Raw genomic sequence first — 19,169 nt, forward strand, 5'->3', positions numbered from 1 at the left:
CACTAGTGACGCACCAAAACTATAAGTGGGGAGCAGAGACTCATAAAGACCAGAGTTAAAAATACAGCAAAACCCAAAATAGTCTAACCAAAATCTGGTCTGCTGTTATTTGGTCGCGAAGTCTGCTGTTCTCCGCTTGCTATGTTTCTACGCGCAATGTGGCCAGTTTCCAGAAGTCCGACGGCCTTGAACACACCACCACTCTGTCCCGTTGGAGGACAGTCTGTAAACTCGGGAGGGGAAGCGCTACGCTGTGAAAACTCCCAGGATTTACACTCTGCCATTTTGAGTAAAAGACTGCCGACAGCGGAGTTCAGACGTGTCCATCAAGCGGCGGTCATGACCTGAAGTAAAGCTCAACAGCTCGGCGGGTCTTTGTGAGTATTTATGAATTTCTTATGCACCCCGCAACGCTTTGCAGAAAAACAAAACACGGACACTTTAAAAAACAACCAGGGACAGGAACAACAGTTTCGGGGTGTTTGTAAACGCTGGTGACCTCGGTGTTTAGTCTATTTTGGTTTTGCTGTGAGTAAGTGTCGCATGCAGTGATACAGCTTTAAAAGTTGCAACAACAACAACAACTCTTGAGTGTGTTTGTCACAACAGGCAAACTAAACGGGGACCCGAACTGGGCCTCTGTGTCCGGGTTACAGGGGCCTCTGTTGTGGATGACAGCATCCTCGTTCTGTTTTGATTTTCTACCAGCTGCTGTGGGAGAAATTAAATATTTCACCCGGTAACTGGTGTGTTTGGCTGGGATTTGCTGACCCCCCCTCTGCGTGCAACAATGGTGCAAACAGTGCGTCGAGACGCAGATCCAGTTAATTTACGAAAAGGAATGGCATTTTAATATGGCTTTTCTAAAGCGTAAGTTCAGCTGAGAACTTAAAAAAAAAATGAAAGAGACTTTGTTCACTTTTGGTTTCAACAGCTAAATCTGTGTAAATGTGGCTGGCACAACGAAACTCAGAAACGGAAGTAATTCAACAAATTATTTTAAAAATACCTGATGAGTAGCGTATTTTGCACTTTAAGACCACTATGTAAAATTCTACTAAAAGGGATTCACGTTTGTTTTTTGATTACTTTTCATTGTGTTCTTATGTGTAGTTGTTGATAGTCATGATAGTTTCTGTGTCTGAAGGAGAGAATTGTGTGGAAATAGCGTGAAAGATAAAAGTCAAGTTCCCCCGACATCATCCGAAAGTAGCCGAAGAGAGGCGACGTGAGATACGGAGTTCCGAAATCCATACCTTTTTGTACTCGGAGGTCAATTTTTAAGAGTTTCAAGTTGGGAAAACCACGAGAAGTCTTCTAAAATGAGAATCCCAAAAGGAGAATTAATGCTAGTGGAGCAATCCTGAGATCACAATCCAATATGGCTGCTGGTTTGACTGCTGCTTTACTACTGATAGCTGTGGCAGAAACATTATTATCAATGTCTCTTAAAGCTACAGTATGTAATTTTTACAAACAATATGTTTTTTTATGTATTTGTTAGAACTGTCAACAACATAATGAGACAGATTACATGTGGTTCCACTGCCATCTGCAGAAATCCATTCACTGCTTTCAGTCAGAAACAACCAACCAGAGCCAAGATGAAGAACTTATCACTGTCAATCACACTGTGAGACATAGTGTTAGTTTTAAGAAACATGTAAAGAAACATATTGTACATAAAAGTTACAAACTCCAGCTTTAACGATGTTCTATCATTTGAAGTTTTCAGTTCTTTTGATACTAGAGCAAAAAATATTTCTAACTGTGAAGTTAGTGGAAACATTTTGGGGGACTTAAAACCACTCTTTTTTTATCTCTCTCTGTTTCTAAAACCAAGCTGTTAAAGGCTGGTTCTAATTTATTGTTTTATAATTTAAATTTTTTTAAAGTTTAAATATCATTAAACTATGATGATATTTGCCCTTTAAACCAGCTTGGTTTTGTAAAGTCTACATTTCCTCTTAATAAATTCACAGTGTAACTACTTGCACAAGCAGAATTCTTGCCCACAGACTGTTTTACTTATCCTGAAAATAGTCTTATATTATTTCCACAAGTGACAGCCCAACTTTAACTTTAACTGTTCTTTTTTTCCTCATTAGCCTTCCCTAATTGCCTCAGAGAAAACTGCACGCACTTACATATTTAATCTATATATCCTTTTTTTTTTCTCCCAGTCAAGCTGCGTCTGAAACAAACTCTGTGGGTGCATCAATAAAAACTTTATTAAGTGTATGAGGGGAAAAAAGCAACTGCAGGACCCAGACTCCCCTATTATCTTTGCTTTGCTTTGCTTGAAGGCAGCTATCTTTTCTTTTCTCTTTTTTAAGCTGGCGATAGAGATGCCCTTGGAGATGGGTCATCTCATTTTCAGCCACTGCCCTGGATTACATCGTCATTGTTTGTTGCAACAGAAATCGTTTCGCTTTAAATTAAACTAGAGAGTGTGCGCCATGTGCTTTATTTTCATGTCATCCCAGGAAAACCACAGACTTACTGGGTGAGTAGGAAACATGTAGAGGATCCAGCAGGAACCTGCCTCGTGTCATCAGGAAGCATCTGCATGCTCATCTTTTTTTTTTTTTTTTTCTTTTCTCTCAGCTCAGCAGTTTTACTCTGGAGCTGTTTCAGCTCAGTCATCGTTTGTGGCTAAATGACGATAAGTATTGGTTTCTGTCACAGCCAGAACGTTTTACCTCAGCTCCACTGTGAAAACTGGAATGTTTGCTGACGTGTTTTGGATTCAGTTGCATATTTAGTTTTTTAAATTGAGAATATCAAAGAGCAAAAACGTCCAAATAAAGCATCTCTGTTCTTGTATTATATTGTGCCTGTATTAAACTGCAGAGTCTCTCTTTCTGCATGTCTGCTTGAGTTTGACTCGGGTTAATAACCAGACGCATCAGAATGTGATAAAGTGACATGGATAATATTTGTTGTAAGTTCACACAAGTGGAGCAGGCGGGTACTTCCTGTGTGCAAAGCCGCTGGTCCCAGAGGAATGAATGGAATGTGTTCTTTTGTCCTCCGTAGATTTAGCTGTGTCTCATTTCTGCACTGCCTGCGAGAGAGCCCAGGAAGAAAACTGGAAATAAGCCTGTCAGTGAACTCCCCCCTCCTGAAAGAGCACATCCTTCTCTTTGAATCAAAGCTGACTGCCTTCTATAAGTCGCAGAGGACGGGGGTTCTTACGGATGCGTGCATATAATTTACAAACATCCTCCCATTAGGAAGATGTTCTGTGTTTGACTGAGTGGCTGTCAATCTGCTCTTTCCGAATTGGGTCCCTCACAAAACCCGAGTTTATTAATATCGAGGGGAACTTTCCATCAGATGTATCCAACTTGCAAGTGGTGGCTGTGATCTTGGAGGGAGGCTGTAATTGAGGCTTTCAGCTCGCTTGTCTTTATTGGGAGATGGAGCTTCAGCAGTTCGTAAGTGGCTTCTCTCTGTGGCCTTTGAGCCTGATGTTTCTGAGAGCAGAGCTGCCAGCACATCAAAGGACAGATAATGATTGATTTGCAGCAAAATTAACTGCAAGACCATATGAGGATTGCAGCATGTTTAATCTCTGCTGTCAAATTAATTATTTTTTTGGGAAATATGTCCCACATCTATGACGTTCATCCTACAGCGTTGGCAGAGACATTAAACAGGCGTTATGTTTCTCTGGCTTCTTGCTTTACCAGCTGCTGCATCACATTATGGACCAATCAGACCCTTTAATGTGGCTGGATTTTTTCTGCAACGGCCAAGTTCTCTCAAATGCATTTTGGAGCAAGTTCACCATAAAATATTTAGACCATCCTATTTTTTTAATCAGACCTCAGGAAGTTGAAAGTGCACAATGTGCAGTTCTTTCAAACCTTTGAATCGAAAGGTGTTTTTGAGATTCTAACCAAAATGCAAACAGAAAAATTAGTGACGGTTCCTTTTGAAAGTATTGATTGGAGAGATCAAAGATGTCCAGCCCTGGTTGTCAAGATCTAATATATACATGACAGGGACTCTTGAGGACAGGAGTTGGACATTCCTGGTTTCGATCACTAGGGAACTAATAAACTTTAATTTTGCAAAGAACATTAAACACTGGAACTGTGTTTTATCTCAATAAAACATAGAGGCTTGTGGTTGTAGAATGAAAAAAATAAAAAAAGTGTGGTATTTTTACCAACTTCATCAGCAGTATAAATTACAATAAATTTAAATTGACTACAAATTCATTGATGTCTTTTCTCACTGCAGCTCCAGCCTCTTCAAGGTCGAAAGATAATCTTCAGATCAAGCCGATGGAGTGACAGGCATGAGTTTTATTTTAGGAATTTACCCTCAGGAAAAATGCTTTATTAATGTCCTCAGGGTCGTGTTTTTTCTGTGATAACTGGAGCTAGTGTTTAAAATCCTGTTTAATTTTTATCTTTAGCAACTGAAAATCTTTTTTAATGTCTCTTTCAGACTTCTGTTTTTGTTCCTTTGACAGATGGAAAAAGACTTTGAATCGGAGGACCTTTGATCCAGGAGCCGTTGTCCTTTGAAGCGTCCAGCCATGTGCTCCACTAACCATTCCAACTGGGTCACCTTTGACGACGAAGTCACGCCGGTCTCATCGCCTCAGAAGCCCCTGCAGTCACCCGCTCTTATCAAAGCATCAGTACCACGTCCCAATGGTCTGAAGCTGGTGCTTCCTCCAATCAAAGACACTTCCTGGAGCTTCAGCAGTTCGCTGGAATCGCCTCAAAGTCAGTCAGGTTCCAGTGGGAAGTCTTTCAGACCCTGCATCAGCGCCTTGAGTACTCCTGTGACTAGAGGCTCCACCAGCGCCAGCCCATCGTTCGAAAAGAACACCTTCCTCCGAAGTTTTTCCAGCCCATCGGGCGTCTCAGTGCCCTCACCAGCACCAGAGACTCTGAGTCAACCCGCGAATGGGCCGAGCCCCTTCCCAGCTTTCAGGGGAAACTCTGGACACTTCAACCCCTTCTGGGACGATTCCAGACAGAGCGTGGATGTAAGCAGCTCCTCCTCAGACTCAGACACAGACAACAGCCTACCGCGATTCTTTATTCGGACCAAAGATGGCAGCACGCCTCCCCGCGACCAACCCCATAACCCCTTCTCCTTTGTCTGCAATAAACTGGAAGATCTACAAGTAGGAAAGGAGGGCCATACGGACATACTGGAGGGAAGAAATGAGGTGATAGGTGATGGTTCGGTACAGTTTGTCCCTAGGGGTCTTTTTCGTAGTCAGAAGAGGGACGGCTGGCCCGTCATGATCAGGATTCCTGAAAAAAAGAATCGCATGTCGTCCCGACAGTGGGGGCCCATCTATCTCCGCCTGCTGCCTGGAGGCGTGCTGCAGATGTTTTACGAGAAAGGCCTGGAGAAGCCGTACAAAGAGTTCCAGCTCCTCCCCCAGTGCAGGCCGTCCGAGCTGAAGGTGGAGAGCTACAGCGAGCCCAGGAAGGTCCTCACAGTCAAGGTGGAGCTCTTCGCTTACACCGAGAAGAAGCGCTTCCACCCGAAGCTGGAGGTGAGTCACGAGGCGGAGGTGGAGCAGCTGCTGAAGTTTGGCTCCACGGTGCATGAGGACATGGAGGATCTGGTTGTCTCCATGGAGGAGGAGATCTTCAAGCTGAGCGTGCCACACCAGCAGAGGCGGCAATACGAGGAGCAGGAGCTGTCGCTGCAGGTCACTGACCACATCTGGATACAGCTGGATAAGTCAGGGACGGTCATGGAGAGAGCAGCTTTCACCCAGATCCACTGTCTGGCCTTCCTGAGCGGACAGGGCGACTGTTTCCTTGCCCTGAACGATCTCGGCTTGCTGCATTCTAACTCCAGCTACGGGTACGAGGAAGACAGCGACCTCTGGATGGAGATCACCGACCGATATTTTCACCAATGTGTGAATGAGACTGAGTTTCAGATGTCCCGGCTCATCAAGTTCTCCCCTCCAGATGCGTGCAGGGTGGAGCTGATGCGGTACAAAACCGCGGTCCTGGGCTGCACCGAGATTCCCTTTTCGATCAAAGCCGTGGTCACGGTCCAAGGAGCCTATGTGGAGCTGCAGGCCTTCCTCAACATGTCTGCCACCTTCCTCTCCTCTCTCAGGACGTCGGACACCTCTCAACCGCTGTGCGAAAACGTGGTGATCCGCGTCCCGGTTCCAGGTGACTGGGTCAAGGTGACGCAGACGGTGGCCTTGCTGCGGCAAAGGTCGCTGAAGGCCCGAATGAACAGAAACGCCTGCCTGGGCTCGGTCAGAGCCGCGGACTCGCAGCCCGTCATGCAGGTGTCCATCGGGACCGTCAAGTACGAGAATGTTTATTCAGCCATCGTGTGGAGGATTGATAGACTGCCTGCCAAGAACACAGGTAACACTTCATGAAGAGATTGATTGAAATAATGAATTGGTTTTAGCTTTTCATACTGGTAACCTTAAGAAATGTTACAGTTTGAGAATATTTCCACAAAAATGTCAAGTATAACTTGATATTTCAAAACAAAATTTCTGCAATAAAATTTTGCAGAAATATAGTAAATCTGATAAAAGAGCTATACAATTACAATTAAGAGACAAGTTGAGGCTGCTGGCACTAAAAAATACAATATACATTCATGTAAAAACACAATTAGGACATCCGATTTAAGAATCTAAGACTGGTGTGGAAATTAAGAGGAATTTAAAATCAGTTAAGTAGAAATGCTAATGAAAACAATCAAGTCTTAAAACAACAGCTAGCATACCCAGATGTACCATCTAACCAAATTTACTCACACTGCCTGCAACAGAAGGCAGAAAGTCTTCAAAATCCCTAAAATCTCGTTATGAGAAGCTTTTACTTCTGCTGATACGAAACTTCATTCCTATGCAGCCAGAATGATGTCGTTTTAAATCAATGTGAGTCTTTTGCTCTGAAGGAAAAACATAAAGGTCAGTCTGAAGGTTCTCTAAATAAGAAAGGGAAAAGAAGAAGATACCAAATATGTGAACATTTTATTTTTTGACAAAATAAAGAAGGGTTAATATTTATTAATTGTACAATATCAGAACTATCTGCTCTAGTATCCATACTATAGTTGGCTGATTCAAGGTCATGCTGCAATTAAAATACAATAAAATTTAGCAAAAATATTGTAAATCTGATAAGAGTTACACAATTACAATTTAAAGAGAGAAAAAAACTCTGGTTGACCTGGAATGTTAAATGATTGAATGTCGGAATACCTCTGACTGACAACACATGAAAGGTTTGTGTTACCTCTGGCTTTGAGTCCAGCAATAACTGGTGTGTGAATCCCATACATTTTCAAAGAAATAAGTTGGTGGCATACTGTTTAAAATCCTGAAAACAACCCCAAAAATTTAAACTGGATCCTTAAATGGACAGGAGTTCAGTGCAGCAAAGCCAGAACAGCTGTCACTAGTTTTTTTTTTTTCCCATCAGAAGGTGAACAGCAGCATTTTGAATATTTTGACAACAGAATGGAAAATAACTGGAAGTAATTTCAACAGGATGTAATTAAGGTGTACAATGTTTTGGATGTAGTGGATGTAGTTGTATTTTTAAATGTTGAGCAACCAAAATCATTTAGACACTCCGGAAAGCCTTAAGAAATGAGCTCAAGACCACTCAGAAATTATAGAAAATATTTGTTTCAAAGTGAGCAATGAATGAAACCTGTATTACAGGTGGATACAAACAAACAAACAAAAAAAATAAATAAAATATTTTACAAAGAACAGCTGACAGAAATATTTTAGAAATGGACACAGAAACCAGATTCTGATCAGTGATTGGTAGCAAAAATCATATTTTTTTTCTTCTTGTTTTTTGATCTGTTTATTCTCTCTCAGGTCACACAGACAACAACAGGCCTCAAACTTAATGAGGGAAGAAAACTAATTTAGCTATTTTTAGTATCAATAACCGTTTTGAAGAGAAAGCACAAACGTTCAGAGAATCTCTATTTTCAACAGAGGCATGCTGGGTATTTATTCAGGCGGCTGCAGAAAGTTCAGAAAATAAGCAAAAGTCTGACTGTGTTTTGCTTCATCCGTTTGAGAAATCTGACTCCTTCTGTCAAAGATCACACCGAGCTAGGATGCGTTACCATCCATTCAAAAATGTCACTTTTAGAGATAAAAATCAAATTCCTCTACTAATAATGACTAATAATGACTAAGCTGGGCGCCTGTGGATCAGCGGGAAGAAGAGTCGTCTTGCATCTACTCCATTCTTCTCTTTATTGTTAAGCTCAGTTTTTATTTATTTAGAATAGATTTCATATCAGTTACTGAACTTCTTGAGGTGCAATTTGCAGCTACAAATTTAGTGAACCATAACCTGTCTTCAGAAGGCAGCTTGCATGTTTTATCTACAGACACATCTGTTGCAAACCTGGAGGATTTAGTTGTATTTGTAGATTATCTGTGATTTAAGGAGAGATGGCTCTGGGCTTCTGTGAGAAAGTCGTTTTATTTTACTAAGGAAGCATTTTGTTGTTAACTCTGGTTTTCCTCAAAAGATAGAAGTATTCTGGCTTTTTTATATTTGATAAGGAAAAATTAGGAGTCTGATAAAATCAGAACTGGCAGGTTAGCTTTACAAAATCAAAACTCGGCTACAAAATCTCTGCATCTTTATTGTCTCTCGTTGCACCCCAGGGCCGCTGCATGCTTCACCCATGCTCATCCATTTTTGATGAGCCCCTCAGTACTTTTGGCTTCCTTGGCATTACATATTTTTCTGCTGGTGTAACCATTGTTAACTACAAGAGCACATTGTTTTTTCCCCCCCTCTTGCAGCAGTGGATCATCCCCATTCATTTTCCTGTAAACTGGAGCTGGGATCTGATCAGGAGATCCCCAGTGACTGGTACCCCTTTGTCTCCATGGAATGTGAAATCTCGGGCGCGGTCGTGTCGCAGACCAGGGTCAAGTCCCTCGGCACTGTGAACGACATTCAACCGCAGAAACACGTGACCAGCTGGACACGTTATCACTGTCAGGTGAGACGAGTCGTCAGAAAACTTCACACAGCAAACATGATACAAGGTGGCTTAAAGTCTGCACACACATGATAAGAGATGGAACCAAAATAAATGACTTCAGAGCCTTTTTGACCCTCATTGCAGTTCCTGACCTGAATTGCTCGACTGAAAAACAAACCGAAATCTTTTAGGAGAAAAAATGCAAATAGAAACACAAATAATGTAACATTTTTCTTCCTATTTGTTGTTCCTAATGTCATTGTTGCATCCTATTTTCTCCACTTAATAATGAGTGGTTTTATTTTGCTCTGTGATGAATTTAATGGCTTGTAAATTACTTTGGGCCCATCTCCTGACTGAGTCTGACCATGACTTGGCTGTTAGATATGACTTTGTAAGAAAAAAAAAGCTTAATTTTTATTTAGGGTTAATCAGATGCACTTTAAATAATTGCCGAGTTATGTGGTTAATGCTGACAGCCACATCTCAAGTTATAAGAAATTTGTGCAGCCACATTATTTTAGCTTTAGATTTTGAACTTTTATCCCATGCAAAATGTAATTCTCAAATTTAATTTGCGCCGATTGTATGAGGGTCTTATTTTTCTCATCGTAAAAACTTGGGATTTTAAAATGGGATTTGTAGACTTTTTGTTCCGCTGTAGCTCAAACTCTATATTGGTTTCTCTAATTGTGTGTTTTTGTCTCTCTTTTTAAGGTGGAAGTGGAGAAGAAATGGATTGAAACAGATTCACAGAGGCAATCTGGTTGTATGACGCAGTAATTTCCAAAATGGCATTTTTTTAGCTCGACATTCTTTCCAAAATCATCCTAATGAGGGTCAAAAAACATGATGGTACTGAAAGGCTTTGAGGTCTTTGTCAGATTCAGATAATTCTTCCATAACTGGTTGTATTTCTCATGAGATTCTGCATCCTTAACCCTGAGACTGAATGTCTCTAGGCTTAAAACAACAACTTAACATTCTTTTTGCCTAGCACTTTACATAGATTTTACAATAGATTTATTAATTATATTACTGTACTACTGTGTGTATATAAAATCTTGCATTCACATCCTCTCTGCACTGCTCTCCAGAATGACTCACAGTCTCATTACAGTCATGCTAAACAGAATTTATCCAATAATCAGCTAAAATCATCATTTACTTTCATCGTCTTAGTTGGGGGTCAGACTGTTTCTTACAATTCTGTCAAACAGATTTAAGAATAATTCCTTTAAATTTGTACCAAAGTATCTTCTGTTACTGATACGTCACATGAAAAGAAAGGTATTTGAAGCGTTGTTGGTAATAATGAATGTACAAACTCATGTCTTAACTTCACTGTGTGATAATATGAGCATCATTATTGACAAGGCATAAAATTGCCACAATTCCACCACAAATATGAGTTAAATTTTTATATTTAAATTATATATAAATATAAATAGATGCAGTTTAGAAAGTGTAAGGGCACCAAATTAAGAATAAATTATTGTGTTATTTCATCAGCAGCCTTATCTGTTCTGTTCAGTGTGTTATAAAAGCTGCTATTGACGTTTCATGGAGTCAAAAAATTATATAAAATAAAGACAACAATAAACTACTAAGTTTTAATTGTTCTTGACATTTTATGATATGTATTTAGTATTGTTTTTACATACTAATATGATAAAATTATCCATTTCATTTAAAATTATGGGTATATTATCTGATTGTGGCAGTTTTAGCCTTTTATACTTACCAGCACTTTGTCATCATCAATACAGAACTGATTCCTGACTCTAAACGAAGGCTGCTTTATGGACGACTTTAATTTTATTTAAGCAAATCAAATCTTTATTATGAGGTCTTTGTTGCCTCTTGGCTGGGAGAAGGGTCTGAATAAAAGAATTGATTAAAAATGGTGAGGGGACATTTTATTTTTTATGTATGAGGTACCTGGCTTACGCTGGATATTATATGCATCAAGAATAAAAACTGAATTAAACCTTAACGACTCTGAGTAGTTACTTTGTTCTTTTGCACCCATTAAACTCGGGACAAATTCTTGAATTTAAATTTACTTAGCAAGAACAAAAAGTTGATTTAATGAGATTTACTTCTGACTCTCAGTGATTGTACCTTTGATAGTGGGATAAGATATCCAGTACTGAGACCTGCACCTCAACAGATTACATGCAGCGCTCCGGTAATGATTTTCTGAAGGGCTACATGGTGCAAAGGTAAGTGTCCAGCAGAGAAGAAAGGAGAGAGAGAGAGCGCTGGACCATTCACCATTGTTTCACCAGATTACTCTTGTTTTATAAGACGAGTGTCAGCTTTGGTTTTGGCTCTTGTTTCTGGCAGAAGCTTCAACTTGCAGGAACTCATCCAGTTCTTCCATTTGTGAAAAAGAACGTCCCAAAACGACACACTCTGGTTATGTTGCCCCTTCATTGTTTACAGTCTCTGCAAAGATTTTGCTTTCTGACGTGTTGTCAAGTCACAATCAGAAACTTCAACATGTTTATGGTGTTTTCAGGTAATATATCAACAAAAAGTAGTGTGTAAATATAGAGAGGATCAAGGAGTGATGTTGATGTGTTATCAGCCTCCAAGTTAATACTGTACTTTGTTTAAACACTTTTTACTGCTGGTGCAACAGCAAACCCTTCAGGGTGTGTTTCTGGTTGCTTTGCTCAGCCAGACACTGATTTCTTTTTTTTTCTTTAGACGGAAATTTACCTTTGCAAAAATAACTCACAGTGATTGAAATCTGAATGAGAGCATTTATAAACTGCAGTTTAGAAATGTTTTTACACATTCTCTTAGCTTTGACTCTCATTTAAACACGTAAACCCTTTTTTTTTATCTGATCCTTTCTATTGTAACTCTGGTTGTATGTCTCAGGCTGTTCTGCTGAAAAGTGAGTCTAAAGTCTAGGTTTTCTGTCTGCTGAGGAAAAGCCTCCCCACAGCATGATGCAGCTATCACCTTGCTGCATTATAGGGATGGTGAGGTAAGGGTAATGTAAAATGTTAGTTTTCTGCCATACACATAGTGCATGCGGCCATAAAAATAATAAAAACATTTTTTTATCTCACTGCAGGCTACTTATGCCTTTTTTTCAACAGTGCCTTTCCTTTTACCACTCTTCAATAATGAAACTGAGTTTAGTTTTATGTATTATGAAGAAGCTGAAACTGAAGGTACATGTTGTGAATCTAAAATGTATTTAAATGACTGAGTAATTTCTATTCCAAGATATGTGCTGATAAATTAAACATGTGGTTGCAGAGTGGACGGTTATGCCACATATCTTAAGAACAAGTCTTCACTTTTCTATATTTGCAGCAAAAACTTCTAAGTGCAAACTTCAAAGCAGCTCTGCAGCAAAGTGACAGCTACAGTAAACTGGTCTGTGTGGAGAAGTGTTTCATGTTGCTGCTTTCAGCTGCAGCACTTTCGCCCTCAGCAGAGGAAGAGTCGACCTCGAGGCCTGAAAGAGCCGTAATCGGCGAGCAGCCAGCTCAGAGGAAGAAGGGGTCAGAGGTTATGCTGCTGTGAATCTATTGAACATAGTTTTGAAAAGGATAAGGGTCTTTTTGCAAAAAAAAAGGATAGATATTTTTTAACTGGTTGTATGTTGTACTCCAGGTTCAGTGGTTCAGCTTGCAGTGGTGTACTAGATTCAGCTTATTGTTTGTTTTTTGTTTGAAAGTAACCATAAAGCAAGACTCTGAAATTTATTTTGTTTTGAACAGGAAAAGAGGATGTAATGATGGGAAATCTGTTCATTTTCACCTATAAAAACGAAGAAAACACTGTCTTCTGAGTTAAAATGGGATTATGAAGTATAATGATCCTTTTTGGGGTCATTATCCTTTGCTAATATACAATGGGAGACCCTTTTGTGGCCAACGTCCTGGCCGATGTCTTTAATATTTCCACAGAATATAATTTTTTTTTCCCATGATAAAATCTGTTTTATAAAACGCACCAGTCCCTCCTGCAGCAAACCACCACATCATTAAGCCACCTTCACATTTTCTTCTCTGTCTAAATGTATATTTATGGTTATTGTGGAACATATATGTTTATTGGACCATAAAAGATCATTTTTAGTATTTTATTCAGTATTTTGTATCATTGGTGTTTTGAAGGAGGGCTTTTTGGATCTCTACGCCCCGGGCCGCAATTCTTTTTGACCCGCTTATGACGTCACCTCAGGTGTCGCTCCTTTGGGCTGGATCTTGATGATGATGATGATGATGATCATTGTCACCTGTGTGCCAGGTCAGGAAACAGACGGAGGGTTATCAGCGTGATTTTTCTGCATGACGCTTCCAGGTTCATTGTTGCGCAGTCTGACTTTAACGATGCTGAATAATTCAGGCCCAGTGGTGAGAAAAGTCTCACTTCCAAAAGCTGCTTTATTTCGGAAATGTTTGTTTACTCCATCTATTCTTAGAGACCATATTTAGCTGATCTTACAGCTTGCTTTTCTTTGTTGTTTTTTGTTAATCCTAATTATTTCCGCAGGCCAAACTCTACCTGTCCATCATGGATGATGTGATTGACAGCATGAAGGAACTGTTTTTGGATGAAGCCCTTGAAGATCGAGTACTGGACGACTTGAGGCATGTGAGTAAAGCAGAAAACAACGTTTCCGAGGGCAGCAAAGTTAGGCCACCTAGAGGGGGAAGTGTGAACTACACCTGCACCGCTGTGTCTTCTCTGCAGCTTTGGGAGTCAAAAGTGATGCAGTCCAAAGCAATGGAAGACCTCAGGAAGAACAACATCAACTCCTCCAACTTTGTTCTCCAGCTTCCTGCTAGCTACTCACAGGCCGACCAGAGCCAGGAGCTTCCAGGTGGTGATCCACACCTATCAGCATGTTGCCTCCCTAATCAGTCAATTACGTTTGATCATTGTCACTGTAAGAACTATTGAAATAATTTAAATGGAGGGAGGCTTGTTTGGGTGTCACCTGCTTAGATTCTGCTTTCTTTTTGTGCTCCAGGTTTGACGCAAACGGCTCAGAACATCAGCAGCTTACCGGTCCAGGTAAGTTTCATATAGAAACGGTCAGTTTCATACAGCTCATACCTTCCAGGAGCTTACTGGTATCTTAGAAGGAACTTATCCAGAACCTTTCCAGATCTTGGTACATTTATGGAGAAAGTTCTGGAAAATATTTGGTAAGCTCTGGAAAAAATTCCTGCTGCATAATGTTGGTGCTGAATGTAACTTTTACTAAAATTACCTAAAATACCTGGTGAGTTGTGTGAAAGCTCCTGAAAAGTAACTTGTATTCCTCTTGTTTTTTATTCAGGCATGGCAAAAAAGGTTTGAAACTGACAAGAATTTTGCTTTTTATATTTAAAGTTTTGGCAAAATTTAATTATTTAATCCTACCATGCTGAAGTGCCATAATTTTATAAAAGATTAAGAAAAGCAGAGATTTTAATGGGATTAACGTCCTGGGAGTTTGGTTCACTTCAAAAGTCTTTGGTCTTTTGAAGCAATTTACTCCTGATTTTTATGTATGGCTTCTTTAAAATTTCATTTTATTGAAATAAAATTGATGGCCGAGTCGACACATATCATCCGGGTGCTTCACTGTCTAAGCCTCCAGGATATTTTTCATGTTTTCTTTGGACAGTCCTGTCTCCAGATGAAGGAAATGGTCTTAGTTTTTATCTAGGATTTTGTAATCTTATGGTGCATTTGCTTATTTTAGCTTTCATTTCCTAACTATTAGGCATATAACCTAAATATTAGACATGAGGACAAATAAAGTTGCATGTTGCCAAGAAGAAACATTTTCATTTACTATAAAACAGGGGTGTCAACATCCAGTCCTCAAGGGCTGGTGTCTTGCAACTTTTAGATGTGCCTCTGCTGCACCACACCTGAATAGAATAATTAGGTCATTAGCAAGGCTCTGGAGAACAAGGGGGAGGTAATTAAGCCATTTAATTCCTGTGTTTTGTACCTGTGGCACATCGAAAAACTGCAGGACAGTGGCCCTTGAGGACTGGAGTTTGACACCCCCTGCTATAAAACATCTTTATTATTAGAGCCTATATTTTGTGAATTTGCTGTGGATTTTTTAAAATGTAAATCTGAAAACTGTAACATTGTGTTTCCTCTTTTTACCAGAACAAAACAAAAGCTCTTACTACTTTTTCGCTCCCCGCTGCGCTCCCCTACCCTGTTAAGATACCAGCAGGCGTCACTCTGCAGACAGCTTCTGGTACTGAACAGATTTAGCCTTCATTACTTCCTTGTTCTTTGGGTTTTAAATAGTAGCTATTTGAAAGTAAAAATTCCCTTTTCTGTTTGCTAAAGGGCAACTTTACAAAGTCAATGTTCCTGTCGTCGTTACTCAAGCTCCAGTGGGGCAGCAGCCTGTGTCCCTTGCTGCTCAAACTGTCCCAGAACAGAGCGACGCGCCAGCAGCAGCTCTACCAAATCCCATCCCGCTTCATGAGCCGGAGTCCTGCTCTGATTCTGATTCCTTTGTTACACAATCAAGGAACGATCTCGCCCTGAGTCAGGAAAGCAGCCTTCCTCTGGAGCCTCCAGGTGGAGAGGTTGCACTAGGAGGAAGTGATTTGAGCTCCCAGCCTGAACCTGCCTCTCCCTGCACTCAGCTGTTAGACTTCCAGATCTCTGCAGAGGAGGCTGCTCTCGCACAGAAGACACAAAGCAGAGACATTGATGAAATCCTGAAAGAAGTCATAGAGGAGGAGAGGGAGAAAGCCAGCCGGGTGTGGACACTAGCTGCTAGGAATGCTGGGAACCCGTCTGAAGTTGATGTGGGGGTAACTATGAGCATTTTCCCTCTTTGCACCTCCAAGCCACTGTGTTGTTTACCACTTAATTCTTACATATGATGTGCATTTTCATAACTTTGACTAAGATGACTAAAGTAATTCAGAATTTGCGTGAAACATTCTCGTTTTTCTTATTGTATACAAACACACTTTTTAAAAAATAAATCTTATTGTTTTAATAAACCAAACAAGAAATAAAATGTCTCTCAAAATCACTGCATATGCTACAAATATTCATAAAAACGGCAATTTTTATAAATATAAAAACAGTAGAAAATTTCACTTTGAGCTGTAAAGGCAGACGAGCAGATCCTTGTCAGATTGTTTTACTTTAATTTTGAACTTGAAACAAGTGAGCATCAACTTCAAGTTACACCACATAACTCCAGCTCCTCCTTGTATTTCTTTGCAAAGCTGGACTTGCACTACACCTACAGAGAGCTGTCTGATATAGTTCAGCTGGATGGCCCTGCCGACGACTCGGGCCCAGAGGAGGAAGAGGAGGCTCCCATGGAAGAGAGTGACTTCCTGGGTTTGATCAATGCAGAAGCAATCAGGGCACTACAGGAGGAAAACTGCAGCGACAGCAACAGCATTTCCTCCAGCAGTGACGAAGGCGCGGCGGGTGAACTCAACGTAGAAGACGAGGTGAGGGTGAGCTTCATGCTAAGTCTTATGTTTTGTCCTGTTTACTGAGTTGTGTGGATTGTTTGTCCAGTTGTGGATGTTTTCCTGTTTTTTTTTTCTTTACTCTGTTTTCAGTCATTTGTTTAGGGAGGGGAAAAAAAAAATCAAATTCTTCAATACCTTAATTTCCCTTTGATCAATAAACATCTGCCACCCTGCTGCTATAGTTATGGCAAAAATCAGTTCAGCTACACAGCATCCAAATGAGAAGGAATGGTTGTCTCAAAAATTAAATTTCTTTTTCCCCAGAAAGATGGAATTAAAAGTTTGAAAAGAGAAAAAAAATCTCAAAGTTCAGACGTGCCGCTGCTCTGAGCGGCTCAATTCTAGCAATCCAACTCACACTTGTATGTGGAAAAGAAAGTGTGGCTCCTTCATCACACTACCACTACCGTGTCCGACTCTTTATGAAGTGCTATTTGATTTTTATTTAGGCTACAAAATAATTACTCCAGTCCAAAAAAAAAAATCACTTGTTTTCATTATTATCCCAGACTCTTTGGGGGTCACCCAGACGTTTTTGTTTACTGCTGAGCCACAGATTCAGTCATGAAACTCTTTTCCTCCTAATCACTGATACATCAATACTGATCATAGCTGAAAAAGGGAGGCCTGCAGTTCCTCAGTGCTGTGCAATTAAGTAAACCAATTTCTATTTTTGATTACTATAACAAAGTATTTACTGAACAGTGAATTTCCATTACTACTTTGGTTTATGCTGTTTTCAAACTCCGCAAAGAATTGTGATATTCAAAGAATCGTGATAATAATGTTGATGGAGAAATTTGACCTCCTGGTTCAGTGGGTCATTTACTTTTATGCTAACTCTAACTCAAGTATTTCTGGAAGATTCTCTGCTTCTCATGATTTTCTTCAATGCAGTCCCAAATATTTAAAAAGGGCCAGCAGTTGTTTTGTAAGCTTTATTTTTGTTGATCAGTTTTCACGATGCACTGTCATTTAGGATCCTCTTAATTCTGGAGACGATGTTGTTGAACAGGACATCCCGGATCTTTTTGACACAGACAATGTGATCGTTTGCCAGTATGACAAAGTAAGAACATCCTTTCTCTTTCTGAACAACCAACGCCAAACAAGTCCAGCACTGGAGCTTAAATATTGCAATATTTCTTCATGTTGCAGATTCACCGCAGTAAAAATCGCTGGAAGTTTCACCTGAAAGATGGAGTGATGAGTTACGGAGGCAGGGACTACGTGTTTTCTAAAGCTATAGGGGAAGCGGAGTGGTGATTGGATCGTTTCATAAAGGAAAGCCATGAATGAAAATGAAGTGTGGAAATTCAGTTAAGAGAGGCACATTAAGGCGTTTCTGTTTCAAATCACTGTTACTACTTGTCATTATTTATCAAGGCTGAAAGTGGAGACTTTGAAGTTTCCTTTAGTTTATTTTGCTCCAGTTTACTGAGAGAAATGTAACAGATTTATGTTATGTTTGAGAGAATTTTATTAAAAAACCCATTCTCTTCTTTGAGTTTAGGTTTCTTTTAGCAACCTCCAGCAGGGACTGAGGTTAAAAAAAACACACAAAAAAACTTAGGTTTACTCTGCTAATCTGAATGAATATGTAATGTAGCTTATTGCAGTGGAGAAATCAAACGGTTTTAAAAATGCATTGAAAATGTACTCGCTGGCACCACAATAGAATTTAAATTCAAAAAGTGAAATTTACTAAGTAATTTTTAATTGTTTTTGCCTGTGAAATTAATTATCTGAATTCATTGAGACAAAGAAATCCTTAGAAAATGTCGCTGAGGAAAAGGACAACCTGTTGGCTGCCAAACTTGACACAAATTTGCACATAAAAAAATGGCAGAAAAAAGTTTGCATTGTTTCTGCTGAGGCAAGTCTGCTAAAGAAAACAAATGGAACAAAGTTTTTGGTAAATTGTTTCAAAACTTTCTTTGAATCGAATCTTTTGATCTAAGGATAAAATATTTGCTTAAATTATGAATAACGTAGAACAGAACTTTCTGTGAAAAATGAAGGTCATCCTTGTTAAATACACTCAGGAAAAGAGCTCTGCAGCAGCTTGAATGTTTTACTTTATTTATTTATTTTTGTTCCACCGAATGTCTAAGAAATCCCACCTGTTGCAGACTGCTGTAACAGGTGAGCATGAAACTGGAAAGGATCAATTAAGAGATTTGGTAAATAAAAGTAAATGACCACAATTTTATTTAAATAAAACAGACATTTCAGTATAAAGTTTGACTCAAACACTCCTGTCAAAATGTCTCCTGAACCAAAAAGGTGGCACTAAAACAACTTTGAGCAGAGCCATTTAAAAAGACATTACAACTTTTTTCATTATATACAAATGTAAAAGTCTTGATTTAATAAGGATAACTCTGAAATCATTAATGGATTCATGGTGGATCTCAAGTGTGTACACCCTTATGAAATGCAAGGAGTTTGAAAAACCGAGAAATCCTTTTAAAATCGTTTCCAACTTTCAATGTGGATGTGAAGATTCTGTCCAATTCCACTGGAAAAAAAGTTTTTAGGGGAAAAGGTAAAAAAAAACCCAAAACAGGTTTGGAGACCTAGAAATACTTCTTAGACATTTGAATTATTTTCAGTGTGCTTTCTCATCTGTAAAGATGCTGGTTTTGGTTCTAGACTTGTTTTTTCTCAACTAGA

General features: G+C 39.6%; 2 protein-coding genes across 4 annotated transcripts; both read left to right on the forward strand.

The window, feature by feature from the left end:
- Positions 1-229: 229 nt before the first annotated feature.
- On the forward strand, positions 230-10,993 carry LOC129359504 (stonin-1). 2 transcript variants are annotated; one of them, XM_055029106.1, is made up of 5 exons: positions 230-377; positions 4,252-4,307; positions 4,487-6,377; positions 8,813-9,015; positions 9,715-10,993. In XM_055029106.1, the coding sequence occupies exons 3-5, from the start codon at positions 4,553-4,555 to the stop codon at positions 9,778-9,780; spliced, it is 2,094 nt and encodes a 697-aa protein (XP_054885081.1). In that variant the 5' UTR covers positions 230-377; positions 4,252-4,307; positions 4,487-4,552; the 3' UTR covers positions 9,781-10,993. The 2 variants fall into 2 exon arrangements, with proteins under 2 accessions (XP_054885081.1, XP_054885080.1); XM_055029105.1 differs by lacking the exon at positions 4,252-4,307.
- Positions 10,994-13,345: 2,352 nt separating this feature from the next.
- On the forward strand, positions 13,346-17,995 carry gtf2a1l (general transcription factor IIA, 1-like). Of its 2 annotated transcripts, none has more exons than XM_055029108.1 (9): positions 13,346-13,382; positions 13,522-13,623; positions 13,723-13,852; positions 14,003-14,046; positions 15,145-15,238; positions 15,334-15,809; positions 16,236-16,475; positions 17,473-17,562; positions 17,652-17,995. In XM_055029108.1, exons 1-9 carry the CDS (start codon positions 13,359-13,361, stop codon positions 17,757-17,759), a joined length of 1,308 nt encoding a protein of 435 aa, XP_054885083.1. In that variant the 5' UTR covers positions 13,346-13,358; the 3' UTR covers positions 17,760-17,995. The 2 variants fall into 2 exon arrangements, with proteins under 2 accessions (XP_054885083.1, XP_054885084.1); XM_055029109.1 differs by having other exon boundaries at positions 16,236-16,469.
- Positions 17,996-19,169: the final 1,174 nt, after the last annotated feature.

Source organism: Poeciliopsis prolifica, unplaced genomic scaffold (genome assembly GCF_027474105.1).
Source record: "Poeciliopsis prolifica strain line A6 unplaced genomic scaffold, Auburn_PproV2 SCAFFOLD005, whole genome shotgun sequence".
Lineage (NCBI taxonomy): Eukaryota > Metazoa > Chordata > Actinopteri > Cyprinodontiformes > Poeciliidae > Poeciliopsis > Poeciliopsis prolifica.

Coding starts and splice junctions, on each gene's coding strand:
- LOC129359504 (XM_055029106.1), top strand. CDS start 4,553: ATGTGCTCCACTAACCATTCCAACTGGGTCACCTTTGACGACGAAGTC. Junction 6,378..8,812: donor ACTGCCTGCCAAGAACACAG/GTAACACTTCAT, acceptor CCCCTCTTGCAG/CAGTGGATCATCCCCATTCA. Junction 9,016..9,714: donor GGACACGTTATCACTGTCAG/GTGAGACGAGTC, acceptor TCTCTTTTTAAG/GTGGAAGTGGAGAAGAAATG.
- gtf2a1l (XM_055029108.1), top strand. CDS start 13,359: ATGCTGAATAATTCAGGCCCAGTG. Junction 13,624..13,722: donor TACTGGACGACTTGAGGCAT/GTGAGTAAAGCA, acceptor TCTTCTCTGCAG/CTTTGGGAGTCAAAAGTGAT. Junction 13,853..14,002: donor CCAGAGCCAGGAGCTTCCAG/GTGGTGATCCAC, acceptor TTTGTGCTCCAG/GTTTGACGCAAACGGCTCAG.